The sequence below is a fragment of the Amphiura filiformis genome, chromosome 6, assembly GCF_039555335.1.
Source record: "Amphiura filiformis chromosome 6, Afil_fr2py, whole genome shotgun sequence".
Lineage (NCBI taxonomy): Eukaryota > Metazoa > Echinodermata > Ophiuroidea > Amphilepidida > Amphiuridae > Amphiura > Amphiura filiformis.
In genome coordinates this window covers 17,743,855-17,766,556 of record NC_092633.1, presented here as the reverse complement: position 1 = coordinate 17,766,556, position 22,702 = coordinate 17,743,855, and the positions used below count along the sequence as shown (strand labels likewise).

Below are 22,702 nucleotides of genomic sequence, written 5' to 3'. Positions count from 1 at the left end.
TGCAAAGCTATAAATAAATGTTAAAATGAAGAAGCTGACCAAATTTAAAAGCAAAACAAAACAAAAACAAACAAAAGAACATTTGCTCTTATTGGAAATTGAAGTTGGCACACTTGAAGGCTTGACTTGAAGGCTTCTTTGGTATAATTTTCTTGATTGTTTTCCATAAGTTCTTACTATCATGCATATTTTAATAATAGCATTATTGCAATAACCTTTTTTTTTTAGATACAACCTCATATTGTTGACTTTATTTCTGAATGACTTTGCCTGTTTCCAATCCTTGATTATTTGCAAAATAATAATTTTTTTAGTCCCTGTCTTTGCACAATTTCCATTGATCCACTCTGGCAGATACCCTTCATTTTTTTTCTTTTTAAATGGTACATGCTTATCACAAACTTCTGTGAATAAGGTTTCAGATTTGTTTAAGGCATTGTTTACTCTATTGAGAGTGTTGATAAATACCAATTCATTGAAATTCTTAAGGGGGTAGGCCTACTACACCCCTTGATAAATTTGTGTATATTTTTGCATTTTTCTCACAAACTAATAACACAGTGATAACAAAAGTTATATTAGCCTATAGGGGCAAGGAATCCAATCACTACACTGGAATTTCAGTGACCCAAGACAAACGTTTCGTTATTTATGAGAAGAAATAAGGTACCGCTAGGATGTACCTCATTTCCTTTCATATATACTGTCTTGAGTCACTGAAATTTCAGTGTAGAAATTGGATTCCTTGCCCCAATAATATATTACATACATAACTTTTGTTACCAGTATGTTGTTATTTTTTGAGAAAAATACAGAAAATTTACCACAGGGGTGTAGTACCTCCTTAAAGTATCTGGATTTTACAATTCTTGGAGGAAGTTTAGGTAGTTTACATTTTCTTACAACATAAATTAATGAGTGATCGCTGAGCCCTAAACTATGTACACCAGATGATATGACATGCTCTGGCTTAGACACAAATATTAAATCAATTATAGTTTTACTAGTTTTTCTGTTATTCTTGTATAATCTGTAATTAACTGTTTCATGTGTGAATTGTTTGCCAAATCTTTTTCTTACAAGTTTTGGAAATATCCAAATTGAAATCACCTAAAAATAATTCATCATCATAAAGATTATTGCGAGTGCTCAAAAGTACACAGCATAAAAATTGTGGTTGATTTACACAATTGAAGTACAAATATCAATTTATTGTTTTAAACCTAAACATAATTTTTTGCGAGTATCGAATCAAGTAACTTTTCTTCCAAATTTGTACTAGAGTTATCTTGAAAATAGGGACCCAAAAGAACATGTTATATGTATGGGTCCCCGTTTTATAGCCATATACTCACCTGCAAGCACAACCCGATGACCGTGCGTAAGCAGTTGAAGGACTGGTGGATCAAGTCTAGGTGCAGTTCCGCATGCGGGACTGTAAACGGAAGTGTGCAGTACCGCATGCGGTACTGCACACTTCCGCGTCCCAAAAAATAGTTCCATATAGGGTAATCTAATTGAAAACGGGGACCCACAAAATGGGACTGATTTCAAATCCCCCAATAGCAATAATGTACACGTAGGACTATAGGCTATAGTTTGTATTTTAGGTCCAAGTTTTCGAGACATCATCATCATCAGCCTATGGTCTTATATGATTTTAGTGTTTCTGTTTAGGGATGTTTTATAGGTTATCAAGTTTAACAAAGTGTTTAGAAATCAGTAGGTGTAGGCCTCACTTGTGTCACACGTTTTGTGAACATGCCCAGGGTCCGCATCCTCCCCCCAAATTCAAAGTAGCCTATACAAAAAGTCAGTAGGGTAAATTGGGGTAAATGGAACGCTTAAGCAATAAATCACTTTCTGTGGTCAGGAGGGTATCCATATATGATTTTTGTTTGTTTCAATAAGTAGATAATATGTTTTTACAACTTGTTTTAACAGATAAACTCCCATTTTATGGCTTTGTTTCTTGTATCGGTCCAAATACATGCATGGTCATAGTGTTCCAGTTACCCCAACAAATTGGGGTAAATGGAACAGTGGGATGGGTAATTGGAACAAGGGGCATTACTTGCAAGGAGCCTATATTCATAGCTATATTTACATTGAAAAGACATCCGAATATTTTATTTAACATATATTTTGTGACTAAACAAAAGATTAACAAAAATAATTTTGTTTTCATGTTTTTTTATAAACATGGTAAAATACCACGTAAAAATACACTTTCTCTCGGTACATAACAGAAAAAATGGTTTTTAGATTTTTAAAAAATCAATAGGAGGCCTAATCTACCATGAATTAGTTATTTGTATTATATAATTTCATAATAATTAAACCAATAAGTAAAAAAAATATTAACATGTTATTATATATTTGAAGTCAGTCAACCTTGTTCCATTTACCCCAAGTGGATCTGTTGTGGGGTAAATGGAACACCAAACTAATTAATTAGCTAATTAGCATATTAATTTGCATAATTTCATCATTAAAATCTGCTTTTATTATTGTTTAAAACATTTATGTTATTGTAGATAACAAACATATTGCCAATATTGTAAGACAACTCTCAGCACAACATTCAAATATTTAGGAATCAATACCCTTAAATTAGTAATGTTCACTGAACCGTAGCACCAGTTCATGGTCAGTGACAACATTTGAGATTTTCTTCCACTCAAATACCGAGTAAACCCACGCTTGGGGTATGAAACGAAAGCAGAACGTATGGCGTTGGGGTAAATGGAACACTCGGTATGATGTTGCCCAATTTTTTTCTTGATTGAGGGAATTGTATTCTCAGCGTTCCATTTACCCCACCGTTCCATTTACCCCAATTTACCCTACCACTGAATTTCAGAATTTGCGAGTGTAGCGAACCAAAAAAGCCGGGTTTTTACGCTTTTTGGACAAAAAAGGTTCAAATTTTGGGGAAAAAAATCCACTTTTCGCCAAATTGCCCCTCTCCCCTTAGCCTCCCCTTGGAAAAAGGTCCACTTCTTCAAATCAGCACCCCCCCCCCCAAATGGAATCCTGCGTACGGGCCTGAACATGCCGGCTTTATTTATCCATCCACATTGTTGATACTCGGGGCAACTCTATCATAATGCCCCATTTTTTATCCCTAGGCCTATACCTTTAAAAACGGCCCAAATTTTTCATTGGTAGTGCCTACGTTTCTGGCAGAGAGGGAGGGGGTCGGCCGAGAAACGAAACTAGTTACGTTTAAATAGGACGTCATCGATCTTTTGGTTTGTTCCCTTAAGTGGGCGACGGGCGCGGCGTAAGCAGTGCATGCTCGTCGTCAAAACAGTATTTTTGTTGGCCAAGAAATTCATAATTACGCATAATTTTCTGAGTAAGTCAATTTTGTTGATAACATTGAATGTCATATTTATGATTGAGATGTGTAAAAGATGGTGTCAGAATTCCAATTCTATTCAGAATTTTCAGAATGCGTAGTTGACTGTGAAGTTGACTTCAGCTTTATTTAAGCTTACATCATGTACATTACAAACATTCATTGGGTGTGGGTACTTGTTGAATTCAGCACCATTGCAGTTTAATACATTTAAAATAAACATAGTCAATTGAATAAACATGGCTACTAATACTTCATAGAAAGCTTTAACTCCCTGATAATATGATTAATTATGATATGCAAATCCCGGGAAGCAACTGCGACAGTAATCAGTAGAAAAATATTCAAAAATAACTAGCTGTTTTTCGTGATGCGATGCCTTAATTTGCGCATACCATTGACCGCAAAAGTGAAGTACAGTATATCTGGCAATGCTGACTCAACCAGAAGCAGAATCAGGTGTATGTCAGGAGAGGAGGAGGGTACTTTGCTCGAGAAGTCTAGCCACATAATTTGCTTTATTTTGTTACTCTAATTTAGAATTTGCACATGACTTTACGCATTCTATGCTAGAGTACGTTGCTTTTTTTTTCGATCGGACAGCGTTGACATTTTTTACAACGGATGTTAAAGGAGGATTTCGTGATCCTAGCATCCTCTTTTTATGACATTTTCAGTAGATATCCACGAAAAAAGCTTATTTCCAAAATTTCAGTTGATTCCGATTTTGCGTTTGCGAGTTATGCATGATTATGTGTATTGCACTGCTCCATAGACAATGTGTTGTAATTTCGTTCTGGTGCACCAGAACGAAATTCAAATTTGGCGATATTTTTGCTAAACGAATTAATCTGCAAGAAATATTTGGTACACAAACATGTAGCCAGAGGTATCCAGCGGTGTAAAAATCTCAACTTTTTTTGGGAAAAGTGGGGGGATGAGGCTGTGGATCACGAAATGCCCCTTTAAAGTGTGTTGATGTTGAAATTTGGATAAAAGTAATGAGTCAACTGTATCTTTTGACTTGAGTAAAATTTGCCTATTTTGAATATAGGTAGTCTAAAATTTTGCTGAAGTATGACTAGATTTTGAATGCAATGGTCTTGAATGTGAAGCTATTGGTGAGCAAACTCATGGCTAGACTTCTCAAGCAAGCTCACCGATAAGCTTCGCATTCGAGGCTAGAGACCAATTTCATTTGAAATCTAGTCACGCTGAAGCGTGACACCATGTAAAGCAATGGATGTTCAGAAGTAAACAAAGCTTATCAAGACCGGGATCAAGACGGTCGGTCAATTGCATCAAAAATGTTCCTGGAATTGCACTTCAGCAACATTTTGAACTGTTCCAAATAGGCAATGTTATTTTACTCAAAAGATACAATTGATTCATCAAAATAACTTTTCATCCAAATTTAAACAGAATAAATAACATCTGTTGCAAAAAAAGTCAACGCTGACTGACCAATATAGCAACATAGGCCTACATGTACTCTAGCATGGAATGCAACTCTTGTGTGCAAATTTGAAGCAAGAGTTCTCGAGTAAATATACTCTGAAAGTTAGTGAAACTTGTTTGCCTTCCTAATATGCAGCAACTCACTCGATTTGTTTCCAGGGTTTGTTTCCACCCGTTTACGTCACTAAGGACTTATCCAGTTTGGCCCCTGAGTCCATGGGCAGGCCTCCAAAAACTGCTGGAATGCTGGAACGGCGTTCCCAGAAAGAACTTGAGGCGACTTTGGAGAACCACTGGACCTATTATGAAATTTCAGGATCATTCAAAGTTAATTTGAAAAACATTAAAAAAAATCAGAAAAAAATTACAAAAAAATTAGTTTGTTATCCTATATGCAAACCATAACTAATGTTTACCTCTTCATCTATCACATATTATAGATACGGTACATTGGTTTTCCATGCATTTATTATAATATGTGATAGATGAAGAGGTAAACACAAGTTAATGGTTTGCATATATAATTAAGGATAACAAACTGTAATTTGTTTCCAATTTTTTCTTCAAAATAACTGTGAATAATCCTAGCCCTTCAGAATAGGTCCAGTGGTTCTTCAAAGTAGCAGAAAACATCTAAAAAAATGTTTAATATAAAAAAAATTTGTTTTTTGAATTTTTTTTACCGACATCCGATCCGATACGGATATCGAACATATTGGGTCGATACGATATCCAATCCAATAATCAGTTGAGCCCTAGATGAGACAATCATATACTATATGTTCTATGACTTACGACAAAAAACTGACAACATTGTTGAAAATTTGTGAGTTTTGACAGTAATACTTTGAAATTTTAAGTTGTGTTTTTTGTGAAAAAGGGTGTAAATTTTGATAGAAAACTGTTCCAAAATAAGGGTCAGATTGCACGAGAGAGCATCTAAACCCTGAGAGCTTCCCTGGACCCGGCTGTTAGGACTTTGCGCTTCGTGCTTGTGATGTATCCTACGCACACATAGGCCTATTTCATTTATTTCACAGAAAGTTTCTAGCACTTTTCATCAAGTTCCCAGACAGCAGAAAATTTTCTGGAGGCCTGTCCATGGGACTTTTTTCATCGGCTTTATAATGACCCGCCGGGCCTATATAAAAAGGGCAATCAGAGTTCTCCTTGGAGAAGAAAATTAATCCAAGCAGGTGTTTCTTGTGTGTGTTCTTGAAATGTTGAAAAAGAGGTGCTTTTGTAATTAAAAAAATAGGGGGGGGGGTCATTTGACTTTGGGAACGATCATGCAATACACCTTTGAATAGGAAGTGACAACACCAGGCTGTTTTTACTGAACATTAGAATGCCCCTCAAATCAGTATTATTGTACAATATTGAAGTAAATTATAACATAATTGTCTTGTTTTGCATGTTACAGAAACATCAGAAACTTATCATTGGATTAGAGCAAAACTTTGATTCCTCAATATGAGTGAAACAAGTGAGTCCTCATCCAAGGAGGATGACACAAGTGATGGTCTAGATTCATTAAGTACATGTAGTAAGCCCAATACTGCCACCAATGTGAATACAGAAATGGAGCCATCATCCAAGGAGGACGCAACCAAGGATGCAGCTACTGATGCCTTGGAGTCAACCCTGCTGAATGCTGCCACCATTGCTGGGGAACCCACATCCAGGGAGGAAACATTTAGGGATGGTAGCAGTTCTTTGGATAGTATGTTGAATGCTGCCACCTATCTATCACTAGACTCACCTGATGTGAATACCATGCGTCAGGATAGGCGAGACAGAACCAGGGCTGCTATGCTGGTAAGTTAGGCTTTGAAGCATAGAAGAAAGTTAATTACCGTGAAGTTAGATCGGTAGGTCAATGGTTTTCACAGGTCTATACAAAACATTTTCCCCAAATTTGAAAGCAACACTTTTATGCATTTAGTTGTAGGAAACTATTGTACACCAATAAATCAGCAGTTCACCCCTTGAACTTTTGCAAGAGGGAGTGGGTATTATGTGAGGGATAAATTGATAAAGGAGGGGTTTTTTAGGGGTAAATATCATTTGGAAGTCAGTAACATATATTTTGGCTACCCCAGCAAAATTTTGAGCAAAAAATAAAATGAAATGTTTTAAAGTGGTATGAAATCTGGATTATAATTACCCTATTTACTCTAATAAATAAATGCCCCCATACCGGTATGTTTTCAGTGAACAAATGACTGAAAAAGTGCAAATTGTCATTTGCCCATGTTTGCTTGATGTCTGAATCAAAATCTTACCAATACTTATTTTTGTCATTTTCATTCTTTAGTCCTTTTGAAAAATGCAATGCCCTGAAGCATTTCTACATAAAAATATTGTATCAATTTAAGGGATGGGGTATGAGCGTTTGGACAGTATTTATTGTGGGACATTAGAGCACATCAGACATATCAAATTGCATTCTGAATACGAAGAATGTCCTTCTGATATCAAATAATTTTGATTTTTGAAATTGCAATGTAATACACATTTTACGGCAAATGATTAAAATTTGATATTTTTGATATTTAACAGTACTCAAAGTAAACTTTATAAATCTGACGATTTATACTTAAAGTGTATGTAGGTGGGATGAAAATCCGACTATCAATTGCAAATTTTGACCTTTCGTACTGAAGATTTCCAAAACACCAAAACAAATTAAGTCTTTTTGGGAAAAAATCCATATCTTCATTATGAAAGGTCAAAATTTTCAATTGATCGTCGGCTTTTCATCCCAGCTACATACACTTTAAGAATATATCATTAGATTTATAAAATTTACTTCGAGGACTGTTCTATATCAAAAATGTGAAAAATATCAAATTTTAATAATCTGTCATAAAACTTGTATTTTATAGTGAATTTCAAAAAATGAAAATTATTTGATATCAGAAAGGCATTCTTCGTATTCAGAATGCAATTGGATATGTCTGATGTGCTCTCATGTCCCACAAAAAATATTGTCGAAACGCTCAAAACACTCATTCCAGATCCCTTAATGGGGACAAATATTTGATGGGAGAGGATAAGGATTAACTGATATGGTTAAAGTTGGAGTAGGTTTAATAGGTTAGGATTACGGTTAGGATTAGGTTAAGGTTAGGATTGGAATTAGGGTTAGGATTATGGTTAGGATTAGAATTGGGGTTAGAGTTAAGATTAGGATTAGGTTAGGATTTGAGTTAGGGTTAGGATTAGAGTTAGGGTTAAGAGATTAAAGTTGTAATTGTGACAATCCATGATAAACCTACTTGTAAAGTCACAATTTTGAGTTTCTTAGGTTATTGAACAGTAGAAATCTCCACAAAACAAGCTTTAAAATGACATCATAATTGCTTGGGAAATGGCTCACAAAAGCTAATTTTTGCTTTTAAAATTCCTTTGTTTTCTGTAATATTTCTGTAAGCTTTATTGTTCAATATCTCTGATATAAGCACTGGCAACTTTAGACTGGGTTTGTTCTGGATGGTCACCATTATGGCTATGATGGTAAGAATTTAAGGTTTAGGATAAGGGTTGGGTTGGGATTAGGACTAAGAGATTAAGGTTAGGATTAAGTGATTGGTTATACATATGTATTTAGAATTGATGTTGACCATTATTAGTGCAAGGTATCACTGGCACCAACAAGATTGGAAGTAATAGTATAATGGCTAATATTATTTATTTATCTATTTAATGAATTGTTATTACTAGACAAAATACTTGTGACTACTGCCTGACCTTGACTCTATGACTCTACAATGTATGCATCCACCCATCTAACAGATGGGCCCAATATGTGTAGGGGCTTTCTAAAGTCTAATAAATAGCGACTCATCATGATTTTAAACAATGGGAATCAAAGTGAAATGAACATGTCATCATTGTTTACCACCTATTCAGTGATTTGCTCATCCAGAGGATCATAAAAATCATCAAAATTACGATTTTGGCACTTGTGTCATATATAATGTATGTGCTCTGATGTGCTATAATCATGATAATAGCCTGCCATAAGATAAAAGCCATACATTTATTTAAGGGCTGGGGTATGACGTTTGGACAGTATTTATTTTGGGACATTAGAGCACATCAGACATATCGAATTGCATTCTGAATCTGAAGAATGTCATTCTGATATCAAATAATTTTGATTTTTGAAATTCGCAATTTAATACACATTTTATGGCAAATCATTAAAATTGATATTTTTGATATTTAACAGTACTTGAAGTGAAATTTATAAATCTGATGATTTATACTTAAAGTGTATGTAGGTGGGATGAAAAGCCGACGATCAATTGAAAATTTTGACCTTTCAGTATTGAAGATATGGATTTTTTTCCCAAAACACCAAAAAAAATTAGGTCTTTTTGGGAAAAAATCCATATCTTCAATATGAAAGGTCAAAATTTTCAATTGAATTGACCGTCGGCTTTTCCTCCCTGCTACATACACTTTAAGAATATATCATTAGATTTACATAATTTACTTCGAGGACTGTTATATATCAAAAAATTGAAAAATATCAAATTTTTTTAATTTGTCATAAAATGTGTATTATATTGTGATTTTTAAAAATGAAAATTATTTGATATCAGAAAGACATGCTTCGTATTCAGAATGCAATTCGATAGGTCTGAGGTGCTCTCATGTCCCACAAAAATACTGTAAACGCAATAAACGCTCATTTTGGATCCCTTAAGACAAAATAAGACTCATATTTTATGATGAATGTGTTTAAATTTCTCTACAGAGAAATAAGCTACATGTATTTGAATGGGCTTTCAACTTTGTCGATACTGCTATTTTCTTCTGTTTTTGCCGAATTTTTCATTTCAAAAATACCATCAGTGAGCATTTCCCCCAAATCCCCCTCCCCCAATAAAATTTGTAGGTGTTAAAATGATTAAATGCAAGTGTAAGCAATACAAAGAAATTATCTGTGGAGCTTTTTTGGGAAACCCTGTAAAGGTCCTCTTCTCTAATCCAATACTATGCATGGTTAATCAACATGACTGGAGTCTTCCGATGATATTTACCTGGTCTTCATATGCCTTTAATAGTAATTAGATGAGTTGACTTATTTATTATCACTTGAGGCATAACATTGACATGACCTACATTTTAATGCTGAGCCTGAAGCCACATGATATTCTAAGGTATCAGTGAAAGGCAATTTCGTTCTTGTAATGTTGTCAAGGAAAATGTGTTTGTGATGCAATTATGTGCAATGAATTGGATGTTGCGATTATTAACTTTGAGTCTTAATGTAAGGATCTGCCTTTTTGCATGATTTTTGACAGCAAAAAATGTAACAAGTGTAATGGAAAAAAAAACCAAAAAACCTGTAATAGACATCAAGAAATGCACAAAAGTCTGATCCTTATCTTCTTTTAAATTATTATCAGTAATTAGATTTTTTTGGGAATAGCTTAAAAGTGAAGGACATGTCAATAAAATTATCATTAAGTGTTTTTTCATGTAAAAGAATTGGCAGAAAGGAAGAAAATGGCAGTGTTGATGAATACCCTTATTACAAAATGTAGGTGGTGTTTCATCACTTGCAGGGTATGTTGGCATTGGCACAGTTATACTCTTTGCAAAATTACAAAAATAAGATTTTGTAGGATTTTTTAGCAAGTCACTGATATAGTGCCTTTAACTCTCACTACAAACACAGTACGCACATCTTTGGTTTACTGGAGTCAAAAGTTTAAATTTTGACAAGGGTTTCAACAAAATAGTGTTTCACTTCCAAAAGATTTCAGGTGAAAGGAAATTGTGTAAGTTGTGATTACATCCAACTCATCCTTTGAGGAACAATAAATTTTTTATGCTGGTCTTTGAAGCTTAAAATTTTTGGTAAGCTTTAGCCTATTACTGCTGACCCTGTTGTGTACACAATGCATTTCTGGCAGAGTGCTCAGAAATCAGTGCACAGTTTTCGCAGATTTAAGTTGCTATCTACTGAAGATATTAAAAAGTATTCAAACATCTCAAACAAGTTGCAAATTTTGACAAGTGTTTCAACAAAAGAGTGTTTCATTTCCAAAGCTTTTCAGGTGAAGGGAATGAGTGTTACAATGAGGAACAATAATTTCTTTGCACTGGTCTTGAAAGCGTAAAATTTAGCCTGTTACTGATGACCCTGTTGTGTCCACATAATTGCTTTTATGGCAAAGTTGTATCACAGTGCACAGTGCACAGTTTTCATGGATTTAAGTTGCTATCTACTGAAGATATTAAAAAGTAATCAAATTAGAGAAACATCTCACGAAAACTTGACCACTCATACAGGGACAGTCTGCACCGGTACTGTGATAACCGCGACAGTGGGCTTGTAGAAATATTATCTACTTATAAATTCAATATAATTTTAAAAAATAAAGTTCAATTTCATCATATGCTGTTTTCAGTTTGGTTGAAACAACAATAACAATAATAAAGAAGGACAGAAAAAAACACAAAACTTTTAAAGATGATATACCATGGACTATCAGAATGCAAGTTGCAAATAAAAAGTACAATATATGTGACCTACTCTCACAAAATGGGCATAAAGTTTAATACACAGTAACTTTTTGAGATATTCCAGATTTTTTTACATCCTTATTTTATACCCAAATCATACCAGACATGTCAGGATGGCTCCTTGCTTTGGTCTTCAAAAATCAATATTTCCTCCAGAATTTTATTGAATTTTGGCTTTCTCAAGACAGTAGCGTCTGTGCCCGATGTAGCGTGAAGTGACTGGCCTACACCGGCGTAGCTCGAGTCATCGAATTGTGGGGAGTACCAGGCCTGATGGGGGGGCACAGGCCACAGTCACATGCCCCTATGACGCTATGCCACTGCTGTCCTAAGATACACTGCTTTTGATGAAAAACACAGCAAATCTCCACACACCAGTGAAACCGGCATAAAAGTTGGTTCTTATAATCGTGTGTGTATCACTATCACATGTGGACGCTACTAATCTTGACTGAGGAAGCCAAATGGACTTGTATGGTGATATAGTATCTAAAAGTATCCCTTTACAGTAAACCTGGACTCCAATGACATTGCGCTAGACATAAGTTGTGTATATCAAGGTTGTTACTCCCATGCAACATCTTTTTGTGCACTATATCAAGAGCCCTTGCAATATAAATGTACAATACTGGCTGGCAGTCAGGCGCCTAGTCTTCACAGCCTCTTGTCATGCTCTGCTGCTATTAGTATTCAAATGTAGCTAATTGAATTTAGCACACTAACTTAAAGCCATATAGTGCCAATGCTAATGCCATGTTTGTAAAATTTAGTTTAAATTATGTTGCCTGTGTGCCTAAACATTTTTGACTGAAATCTGAATGCAAATAAGCAGAACTTGAATTTCTCAATAGATGTATTATTCTTGGCAGTGAATTGTCTATTTAGCCTTGTTCATTAGGCTCCTGGGTTTCCTTTTCTAGCTCATGTTCTAATGGCTATTGACACAATGAAAAAAGATGTCATCAGTAATAGAAGTAAGTGTACTCAATACTACATCATGTCCAGTTCCTTCCATGCTACATTTCCTGCAATTAAAATAATTTGGACTATTCAGAGGCTATGAGATGGCACTGATCAATGTAAAATTGAATGGGTGTGCAAGGGAATGAGGTAGTGTGCGTGCGAGTGAGTACCGTACAGAAATGGTGGGCAGGCGTGTGGGTCAGTGAGCAAGTAAGTGGGAGAGGAGGGAGAGGGAGAGTGGATTGATAATCGTAACATCAAAATAAAACAACAAAGACCTGATTGATATTTTTTCTGTGTATGCACACCATGCATATTGTGCCATGAACTAAGCATTTACCATTTCTATTTTATGTTTTGTTACCCCTTTTCTGTACCCATACCTAATTTAATGATAGCTTAATAACTCCAGTTTGCGGAAATTTAATCTCTTGTGGCTATTTGTCGAGTGGTGCAATTCATAACCAATTAACTCAATGGCAGCATTGCCTGGTGAATGCTACAAGGAACGCTGTTACGCTGTTGAAGCCAAGATGCTGTGTTGAATATTTTTGCCTATTGTGATTTTTAAATGACTTCTGCATTCATTGTTCAGTGAACTAAGCAGGGACAGACTTAGGTTTCAGTTTTCTACTGGCCCTTCGGGCCAGTGAAATGGCAGATCTAGTGGCCCTGCAATAAATTTACTGGCCCAGCTTTTTCAATAATTATGTTCTACTGCAAAAAAACACGAATATATCACGAATTTCAAAAAATCAAAATTATTTGATATCAGAAGGACATTCCTCGTTTTCAAAATGCAATTCGATATATGTCTGATGTGCTCTCAAGTCCCACAAAAAATATGTGGATACGTCGCTATCCGAGCCCTTAAAGTCAAGCAAACCTTAACATTTGTTTTGTACTGAATGTACTCAATGTAGAGAGTGTAGTACAATGTAGTCACTAAGACGAGTTCAGTCAGTAGTCCTGCCCAGTGGGGTTGGTAGCGCCCGGGGCAAGAAACAACACCCCCACCCAAGAATATCTTAGACGCGGGCAGTGGCGTAGCTCAGGGGCTAAGAATACATAATGCTCCCCCATTCTTGAAACAATTGCTTGCCGAGCGCGTGAAAATTTGGACAAATAAGGCCTACACATCCTGAGTGATATATAGGCATGCTACACATCCTGAGTGATATATAGGCATGCTTTCACTGGGTCTTGGGTTCGAATCCCACCCAGAGCAAACAAATTCTTTGTTTGTTTTCTCTCTTTATTCCTCCCTTCTTTACCATCATGTCAGCAAAATGCCCTTTGGGCGTTAGGGTTAAACATCATTTTACATACGTCTCTTGTACACCAACTTCCAAGTTTTGTAGGTCACTTTGGAGACTAACTAAATCTTTTCAGAGTAAAATGAAGAAAACAGAACTATTAATTTATAAATCACACAAAGTGTGAAAGAGTTTTAGGAATCGCTTGATTCTTTCAAATTATATACCAGGGTACTGTTTTTGTGATAGTCATTTTGAGTCACACAAATTGTTTGAAAAGACGGTTTGTCACATTTGTTACACAGATATTTAAAGATAAGTAATGATGGTTCCTACCTGTTATCCCAAAGGGGTATTATTCCAAAAGGGTGGTATTCTGAAATTCAGCAAAAACCCAAGCATAACATTAACATTAATCCTAACCCATCCCTAACCTGACCCGTACCCCAACCCAATTTTTCAAAACAACGCCACTTCATAATAACGCCACTTCAGAACTAGAAGGCTATATATTTGTACACAAATACGGCTATACCCGCATGTTATCGGTGTACCCAAACTTACAGTCCTTATTTGCTGAGAACTTAAAATAAAGAAATTGTATGTGTAAAAAGTGAAAGTCCAAGTCACAAGCTTTAATTGAATGTAGGTTGCACTGTCGTAGCACTTAAAATAAAGAAATTGTAAAAAGTCCCCTCCCAGGGGAGTCGTCTCTCTTACTCTCCATAGATTGCTGTTGTCAGTCTCTCTTACTTACAGTGAGGCTAAGCAATATGATTCAGGGGAAACTATTCCAGAGGGAGTATGTGAATTAAATGGAACAGCCATTTCAGAGGGAGTATGTAAATTAAACGGAACAGCCTTTTTGGGGCCATTTCAGAGGGAGTATGTAAATTAAATGGAACAGCCAATGGGTATGTAATTTAATTGGAACAGCCTTGACGCTTCACGCTGGTATTTCCAATTAAGATATAATACGATCTGTCTGTTTAGTCCTACGTGTGTGGGGTGGATGGGTGTGTGGGTGTTAGTAACAATATAATTCTCAGATGCTATCTGTGTACAAATTCTGAGCCGGAAGCTGCTTGATGAGAAACGGCCCGCCCTTTGTTTTAACATTTGGGCCCTGGGGCCCATAATATTTGACTTATGACGCCCATGTACATAATTATGTTGAAGTATAATTTCCTAGTGCTATCAGTAGACTCAAGCTGGCCACTGTAGCTACTTTATTTACTGAGTAGCGGCCGGCCCTACGTTTTAGCGTTTGGGGCCCTGGGGCCAATATTATGTGATATATGGGGCTCATATGTACATATAACAATGTAGTTCTCAGGTGCAAACTGTGTACCAACTCTGAGCCATAAAGCTGCTTTATATGATGAGAAACGGCCGGCCCTTTGTTTTAACATTTGGGGCCCTGGGGCCCAATATATATGACTTATGGGGCTCATGTACATATGTTGAAGTATGATTCTCAAGTGCTATCAGTAGACTCAAGCTGGGCATTGTAGCTGCTTTATTTACTGAGTAACGACCGGCCCTATGTTTTAGCGTTTGGGGCCCTGGGGCCCATATTATATGACATATGGGGATTATATATACATAAGACAATATAATACTAAAGACCTATCTGTGTACCAAATCTGAACCCTGTAGCAACTTTATTTGTTGAGAAACGGCCGGCCCTTTGTTTTAAAATCTGGGCCCTGGGGCCCCCAGCCTTGCACATCTGGGGCCAAAATGGGCAAAAGGCACATCTACAACTTAGGGCCCATACATATGCCACATATTAGCCCTAGTGATCTTGTACTTTTAGAGCTAGGCTTGTCAATCTGTTGCACCATATTTTAACATTTGGGCCCCTGGGGCCCATAATATATAACATATGGGGCTCTTGTATATTTGTAAATATAGAGTACCCCTAGGGCTATCACTGGACCAACTCAGGGCCCTGAGGCTGCTTCATTTGATGAGAAATGGCGTGCTTTGTATTTTCACATTTGGGCCCCTGGGGCCCGTGACCTTTGACCTCTGGGGCCAAGATGGGCAAAAGGCACTTCCACGGGTAGGGCCCATAAGTGTACCACATATGGGCCCTGGGGCCCTTGTAGTTTTAGCGCTAGCCTTGACAGAATGATGTGTTTGATAGGAGAAGGAGGAGGAGGAGGAGAAGGAGGAGGAGGAGGAGAAGGAGATGAAACCACAGAATGGCAATATACCCGTTCATGCTTCGCATGCGGGTATAATAACCATAATGCCTGTTTTTCTCAATTCCGAACATGCATTGGGAATAACAGGCTAACCTGCAATGACACCTTACAAAAGGGCTATTGGTCATCAGTGACAGTATGACTACAGGCTGTATATAACCTACTTATTTCACCTCTCTCATCGATCAAGTGCATATAATGATGTGTACTTGACATATTCAAGGAGGATGTTTATATTCTAATTGTCTGATGATATGGACATGACTCCCTCTACATAGATGGTATGAATAAAGAATTGGCCAAAAGAAGTCTGAAATTCAAAATGTGACTGCATTGAACTGAATCAGGCCTTATGAAATACAGATTGTTAAATGGGATTATAATTATGAAGACTTCAGACTGTCTTTGGGCCAGTATATAGGTGGATGTTTTGCATTTGTTTTGTTGTTGCATGGAGGAGAACAAGACTTCAGTAAAGCAAATCGTTTGTTGTACTGGAGAATAGAAAACGCAGTACTTGTCGCAATGAAAACAAAACCAAAAACACACACACACAAAAAGAGCAAATACATTGTACCATGTACTGGCTCTGTGCAACAAATACACATGAATAACAACATCCAGACAAGTCCCAATTAAGATTATCAAGAAGGAGGCAAATGTGGACTTTCCTGTCATTTCCAAAGGGGCTGCTTGGTTTAGGCCATGCCATTGTTTCCATCTCTAGGTGAAATGAGGGGAAGGAGAGGCCTTATTCTGGGCAGACTCGGTACAAATAAGGGACCTGCCGTAAACATGGGTATAGCATTTTCAGCCTTCTGGTATATCAATTTTTTATCCAAAAAAATAGCCTGATTTTGTCCCGCACTAGCCAAAATCTTTGAAATTTGACAATTAGGGTTAAATTCTGCCAAAAATTGGTATATCAATGGGTCCAAATATCTTGAAAAATTGGTATATTGATGGGTCCACTTTCATATTCTCAATTTCTCATCAGCGGCACACCCCTACTTAAACTTAAATTTGAGTACCCCCTCTTCTAAAGGAAACTCCATGTTCTTTGAAATTAAAATCAAAGACAAAATTATAGATTCCTAAAAGTTCCTCTCAGCATAGCTTTTTATAAGAATCTCTCCCCAGTGTTTGCTTTGTGTAAGAGACTGCCTAAGCATATTCGATCAAAAAGCAGATTACACATTAGATTTTGAACATAGCATAGAAAGCTAAGGAGCTATGAGCATGATAAGACACTAAATTACTGCCCTTTGCTATAACCCTGGAAAGCCAAGACCAATTAACTAGAAATTGTATAGACATCGGATCAGCCTCTAGTATATCTGCAAAGAAATCCGATTTAAATCCTGCAATTTTATACAGAAAGGATTGTACATCACAGTTGCATGTTTGAGTTGAGAGGCAAGGGTTTATTTTCCATTCAATTGGCATTGATCCGAGTGTCTACTAGGGGTTGAATGGGCAATATGTCGTCCTCGGATTGCAATCGGTCAATAACTCTGGCAACTGGTTATGCATTTTAATTGCTGTTGTGTAAAGATCTTGTGGTTTGATCTAGTGTATCTTGTCACATGTGAACAAATTCTGTAATCTGTGCCTTATTTAGGAGCTACTTTTAAGCAAACAACTGAATGAGTGAATGCATGACAAGGGAGAAAGGGCTCTTAAAAGACTGCATTGTAATAAAAAGAAATTAGCAAAAAGGAAACGAAAGTAGGGGTAACAAGGAATGTCTATCAAAATGATGGGTACTCTGATAGCTTACATGTTTTAGAGTCAAATAAGAAATCAAGAGTTGAAATAGCTATTAAAGTAAAGCTAACAGTTAACCCAGAATGACACAATAAATATGGACTTCTGTTGTTGTACGCTATTATCTGTTGAATTTTTTCAGGAATAAATTTGGGATGGCAAAGAGTAATTACTAAAAATTGGATGAAAAATTTACAAAGGGGAACAGAACTTTGGCTTTGCCCTCTCCCACTAAAAGGCCAGCTATGTTGCTGCTGCCTCTCCTTGTCAGATGGATGGGTTTTTTCCAGTTAGAATGGAATATTGCGATAATTTATTCCTTCTGTGTATTTCGAGGGTGTGTGTGTGTGGGGGGGGTGTTCCATTTTGGTTATGTTTTTCATTTCTAATAAATTGTCTTACACATTTATCCTATTTCAGTAGAAGTTGGTGGAAGTTGTCATCAATATGTCTCACACAAATTTAATATCATTTCAAGGTCATCTGAGCTCAAAAGTTCTCTGTATGTGTAATTTGTGTATGTTTCATTTTGATTTCTCGTTTTTCCTGGTATTTTCTCATACATTTATTCTATTAGTGAAGAAACTTTGTGTAAATTAATTTCAGTATGTATCACATAAGTTGAAAGTCATTTGAGGTCAAATTAATAAAGGTAGCTGGATTTTAACAAAAGTGACTTTTTTAACCAATTTATAAATATTGTGATGAAATTTAGTGAGACAGAAACTGAAGGTCATTTCAAGATCACCAGGGGTCATCTGAGGTCAGATAATCAAAGATTGTTGGATTTTCATGAAACTTGGTGAACTTTTGAAGAGTAATGAAAGCCAATTGTTTTCAATGTCATTTCAAGGTCATCGGAAGTCAAATGTAAGCTTAGACCAATCCCGGAGACCAATAAGTAAATAATTATTTGTTTCTTTAGAATATATCAATTAGGGGATCGTAAATATTAGGGGATCGTAAATATACTGGTAATGAACCCAGATATGAACCATGTTCTTACTTACCAGAACATCTGCTTGTATTTCATTTAAAAAATAATAACAAATATGATGAAACATTTTTGAAAATGTGGGTTTCCTTCTCTTTTATATCCCGCTATCATTGCACTGAATAAACAGCATAAACATTGTTGAAGGCCAGCTTACAACCATGCTTTGTTCTAAAAAATGAAAACTTTTTGAATTCCCTTTATTTTTCTTCTTTTTGAAAAGTTACAAACACTTATTTTTGTCACATTCGCCAACATTGGGTACAAGTAAAATCCATTCCCCCTTCTCCCTTGGAAAAGATAAAACTATTTAAGAGCGACTTTAGGGGATAAGGTTATTGATCCAGAAGTACAGCTGTAAAGTGTCACCCCTGGTCTAACTTTAGTGGGCTATGACATTATCTGCCTCTATCCTGCTAGGGTTCCTATGTAATGTGAGGTTGGCTATTCCCCCTATCTCGTTACTGTATTCTTATATGAATGTTGCTGCAACATGCCCGTGTAAATGTCATTGCTGTTATAGACGATAGATAGACATGCAATCTGATCACACCAGACATAGATGAAATGTGTATCTGTGATCAAGCTTTCAAATTACGGATACGCGTTGCTCGATAGGATACAAGAAAACAATGCCAAACCTCAAATGTGCACGCAATAATAAAACTATCACATTTTGTGTGCGAAGGTCAACTCAGAATTGCGACGTGATCAATCGAAATGAAAAAGTTTTTGATTTAAAGGCAAAGAGAGAGGACATTGTTTTATTTAAATTGTATTTTACTTTTTTGACAATGTTAAAGTAGCTATTTCTCAATTTTGATTGATTTTTTTAGTTTAGAATGATCTAATACTGTAGCCTATTTACTTGATTGATACACCTGCCAGTCCTGCCTATTCCATTCCAGTTTAGGGGTGATTATCTAGATGCAAAGGGTGGTCAAAATAATTAAAACCAGTGATATATCATTATTATGTTTTGATGGATCCAAGTATGTGGAAATATTGGATCCCAAACATAATAATGATAAAATTGGATGCTTTACGCCCAATATTTATTGGTCTACTATGAGTTGTAAAATAATGGACTCGACTACTTCTCGTCCAATATTTTAAAACTCATAGCTCGACCAATAAATATGGGCTCAACCGATCCAATTTTATATCATAGTTGCCTTTCACTACAGGTCTTGGGTTTGAAACCTGGCCAGTGAAACCTGGCCAGTGAAACCTTTTTTCGTTTTCTTTTTACTCATGTTTTTGACTGATGGTGCTACACCATTTACAACTCACGCCCCTGAATGAAGAAAATGAACATTGATTCTGTGCAACATTATAGGGCCTAACTCGTTTTGTTTCTTGTGTCAAATTATAGGCTTCATAATTTTATCATGTAAGGGTTCCAACATGACTGCCTGTTTCTTCATTGCACAGGGGTGCATCTTTAGATTATCAGGGGTCATGGAAGCTTGGTGTCAAACAGATCTTTTTTGCTGCCAAAGATGACAAAACTTTGTTTTCACCACAAAGGTAGCAAACTTGTTCACAATAGGGAATTTTTGTTATTCATCATTGGGCAAATTAAGTTTTTCGTCTCACTTATATTTTTTAGAAAATAAAGAAAATACTGGTGCTTTAATTTGGAAGAAAGTAGTGAGCTTGTATAATTTGTATGTGATATGCACACTTGGTCAGTCAATAATAATTTGTCCTACGTCCATTTGGGCTTTACAGTGTTTTACAGCCGTAATCATTATTCTAATATACTCTCAAGTATACGTAATATACTGTACATTGTGTAGCATCCCCCACAACTTTTACAGGTGAAACGCCCGGACTATCTGATACATATTGCAATTGGCTGTCATCATTTTAAATCTAATTGCACCAAATTATTTTCTTTCCTAAATGATGGTAGATATGCAATGTTTCATTTGCATCTTATTATTGTTATCATCGATATTGTCAGATTCTCCTGAAAAATGAAAATGTATACCGGTAATTCTTATATTTTTGGACAATTTCTTTTAAAAATAACAAAATTTACAAGATTTGTGCATTTTGCATATCCTGTTTTCCAAGGTTTCTGACACAATATATGCATTATTTGTGTGGGAGGTGAGGACAATTTTGTACATCAAGTTAAAAGCCAACAAGTTGCTTTTGATGTGCAAACCTGTTAATGACATACATATGTACCTCCCACTTGAAAGACTGTCAATTTGACATTACATCAGCAGAAGATGAAATGCACAGAGCAAGTAACGCTTCTTGTAGACTGTCATCTGGTTATAGAATGAGAGGGTGTATATATGCCAACAAAACAACTTATCAGGAATTCAGGATATTAATATAGTATATCCCAATCAACAGATGTGATGTGATCAAGCAAAATAAGATGGTTTTTGCATGGTAAATCAGTGGCATGATCGACAGGGATTTCAAACATAACTTTTCACCAGGTTGAAAATCGCTAATAATAAAGGAGACAAGTAAAAAAAAAGTGATCCTGCCAACTAATCAAACCCAGGACTTTAGGTTACTAAATTAGTTTTGAGTTGAAAAGAAGTGGTAAAATCCTAGGGACGTGAGTTCTCACATACAGCATTTTGTGCGCAGTAGGTAGTCTTATTGCAAGACTTTCATGGGGACAATATTTTGTACTGGTGTCAGTCTTTTTTGTATGTGAAAACAATTCTGATATATTTGTCTGTATAGTTGGAGCAAAATCCTTAGATTTGGTGCCTGCCTGTTCAGTGAAAATGACCCTTAGAAGTGGATTAGGATTTTGAAGCTATGTTTGTGGGTCAAATTTGGTTATTACACTGTTTTCACCGAAAAGATTGTGTTTCTCCCTTCTTTTGCACAAATTTTGTGTTCCCTTCTCATCAATATCTACATTTGACATTTTCGTAATTCTACCTTTTTCCCTTTAGCAAAACATTATGTTCTCCCTTTTCCTGAAAACAACACAACTTGATACTCCTAAATTCACCCATTCCCTCTGGCATAGATTATAGATTGGTCTTTGGACAATTTTAATTGGCCCCCTAAAAAAAAGAAACTTAAAAGAACTTAAAAGAAAAAACTTAAAAAGATAAAAAAGAACTTAAAAGATAAAACAACTTTAAAGATAAAAAACTTAAATAAAAAGACAAATAAAGTTTTTTTTTTTATGACATAGCATTTATGTGTCAAAATCACAATAGTTCGAACCAGAATAATGAATGGAAATCAAGAAACACTTTTTTTTGGGCTCACCTTTGTGAGACACACTATAGACTATCAATTTATGCTGGCAGTATTGTCTTGCAAGTATAAAATTCACATTTCGTATCTGGTGGTTCCAATAATGAATTTGTATTTCATATTAAAACCTAAGGAAAGAAATATAACCAAGTTTTATGTTATTGTATGATTCTCAAATTATAGCTTTTATGTGAGCATCTGTTCAGATATATGGAATCTTTCAGTAATGAAATTATTCGTTGCAAGGCTAAGTTATATTCCTGGGAGAGATGTTGAAATTCTATCCAAAGACACATAAAATGTGCACTTAGCATACTTTACATCAGTATAATTCCCATGTAGTCGCATAAATTTCTCATGTTTCCAAAATATGATTATAAATTAGGTTTTCAAAATAAAAAATGGGCAAATTATCTATTCAAAATATTCATTAGAATCTAAAAATGAGGAACCTATGGCATTTTTGGGGAAATGTTAAATTGTGTTGAAAATAAGGTCAAAGAAATGGAGCAATATAAATATATTCATGGTTGGAAATAGATTTAGGGAAAAATAGATGCAGTTGCCTCTGGAGCTTTAACCTTAGACAGAACAGAATCACAAGTAACAGAACAGAATTACAAGTGCGCTTATTTAGTCACAAAGTTGGATATTTGAAGAGCAGTGTAATTTTTGCCAGATTCACAAGTATTATTTTGTGGATTCACTTTGGTAAAATGTCCAAATGGATCTTTCAGAGATCCATTGTGACCAATAAAATCTGTCAATTTTTTTTTTGTGTGTGTGTGTATGGGGGAGTGGTAAAATAGCAATAACATTTGCTGAGGAGGACGCTCTCTATATTTTTCAATATTCTGTTTTTTACACAATTGTTATGTACTTAGTAAACTAG

At 35.8% G+C, this 22,702-nt stretch overlaps 1 protein-coding gene across 3 annotated transcripts in view; it reads left to right on the top strand.

The window, feature by feature from the left end:
• Window positions 1–3,299: 3,299 nt before the first annotated feature.
• LOC140155078 (uncharacterized) overlaps window positions 3,300–22,702 on the top strand; it is a 232,851-nt gene continuing 213,448 nt past the window's right edge. For all 3 annotated transcript variants that reach the window (XM_072177766.1, XM_072177767.1, XM_072177768.1), the window contains exons 1-2: window positions 3,300–3,361; window positions 6,246–6,640. In XM_072177766.1, the coding sequence (XP_072033867.1) occupies window positions 6,296–6,640 (345 nt within the window). In that variant the 5' untranslated portion in view covers window positions 3,300–3,361; window positions 6,246–6,295. The remainder of the gene's footprint in view (window positions 3,362–6,245; window positions 6,641–22,702) is intronic.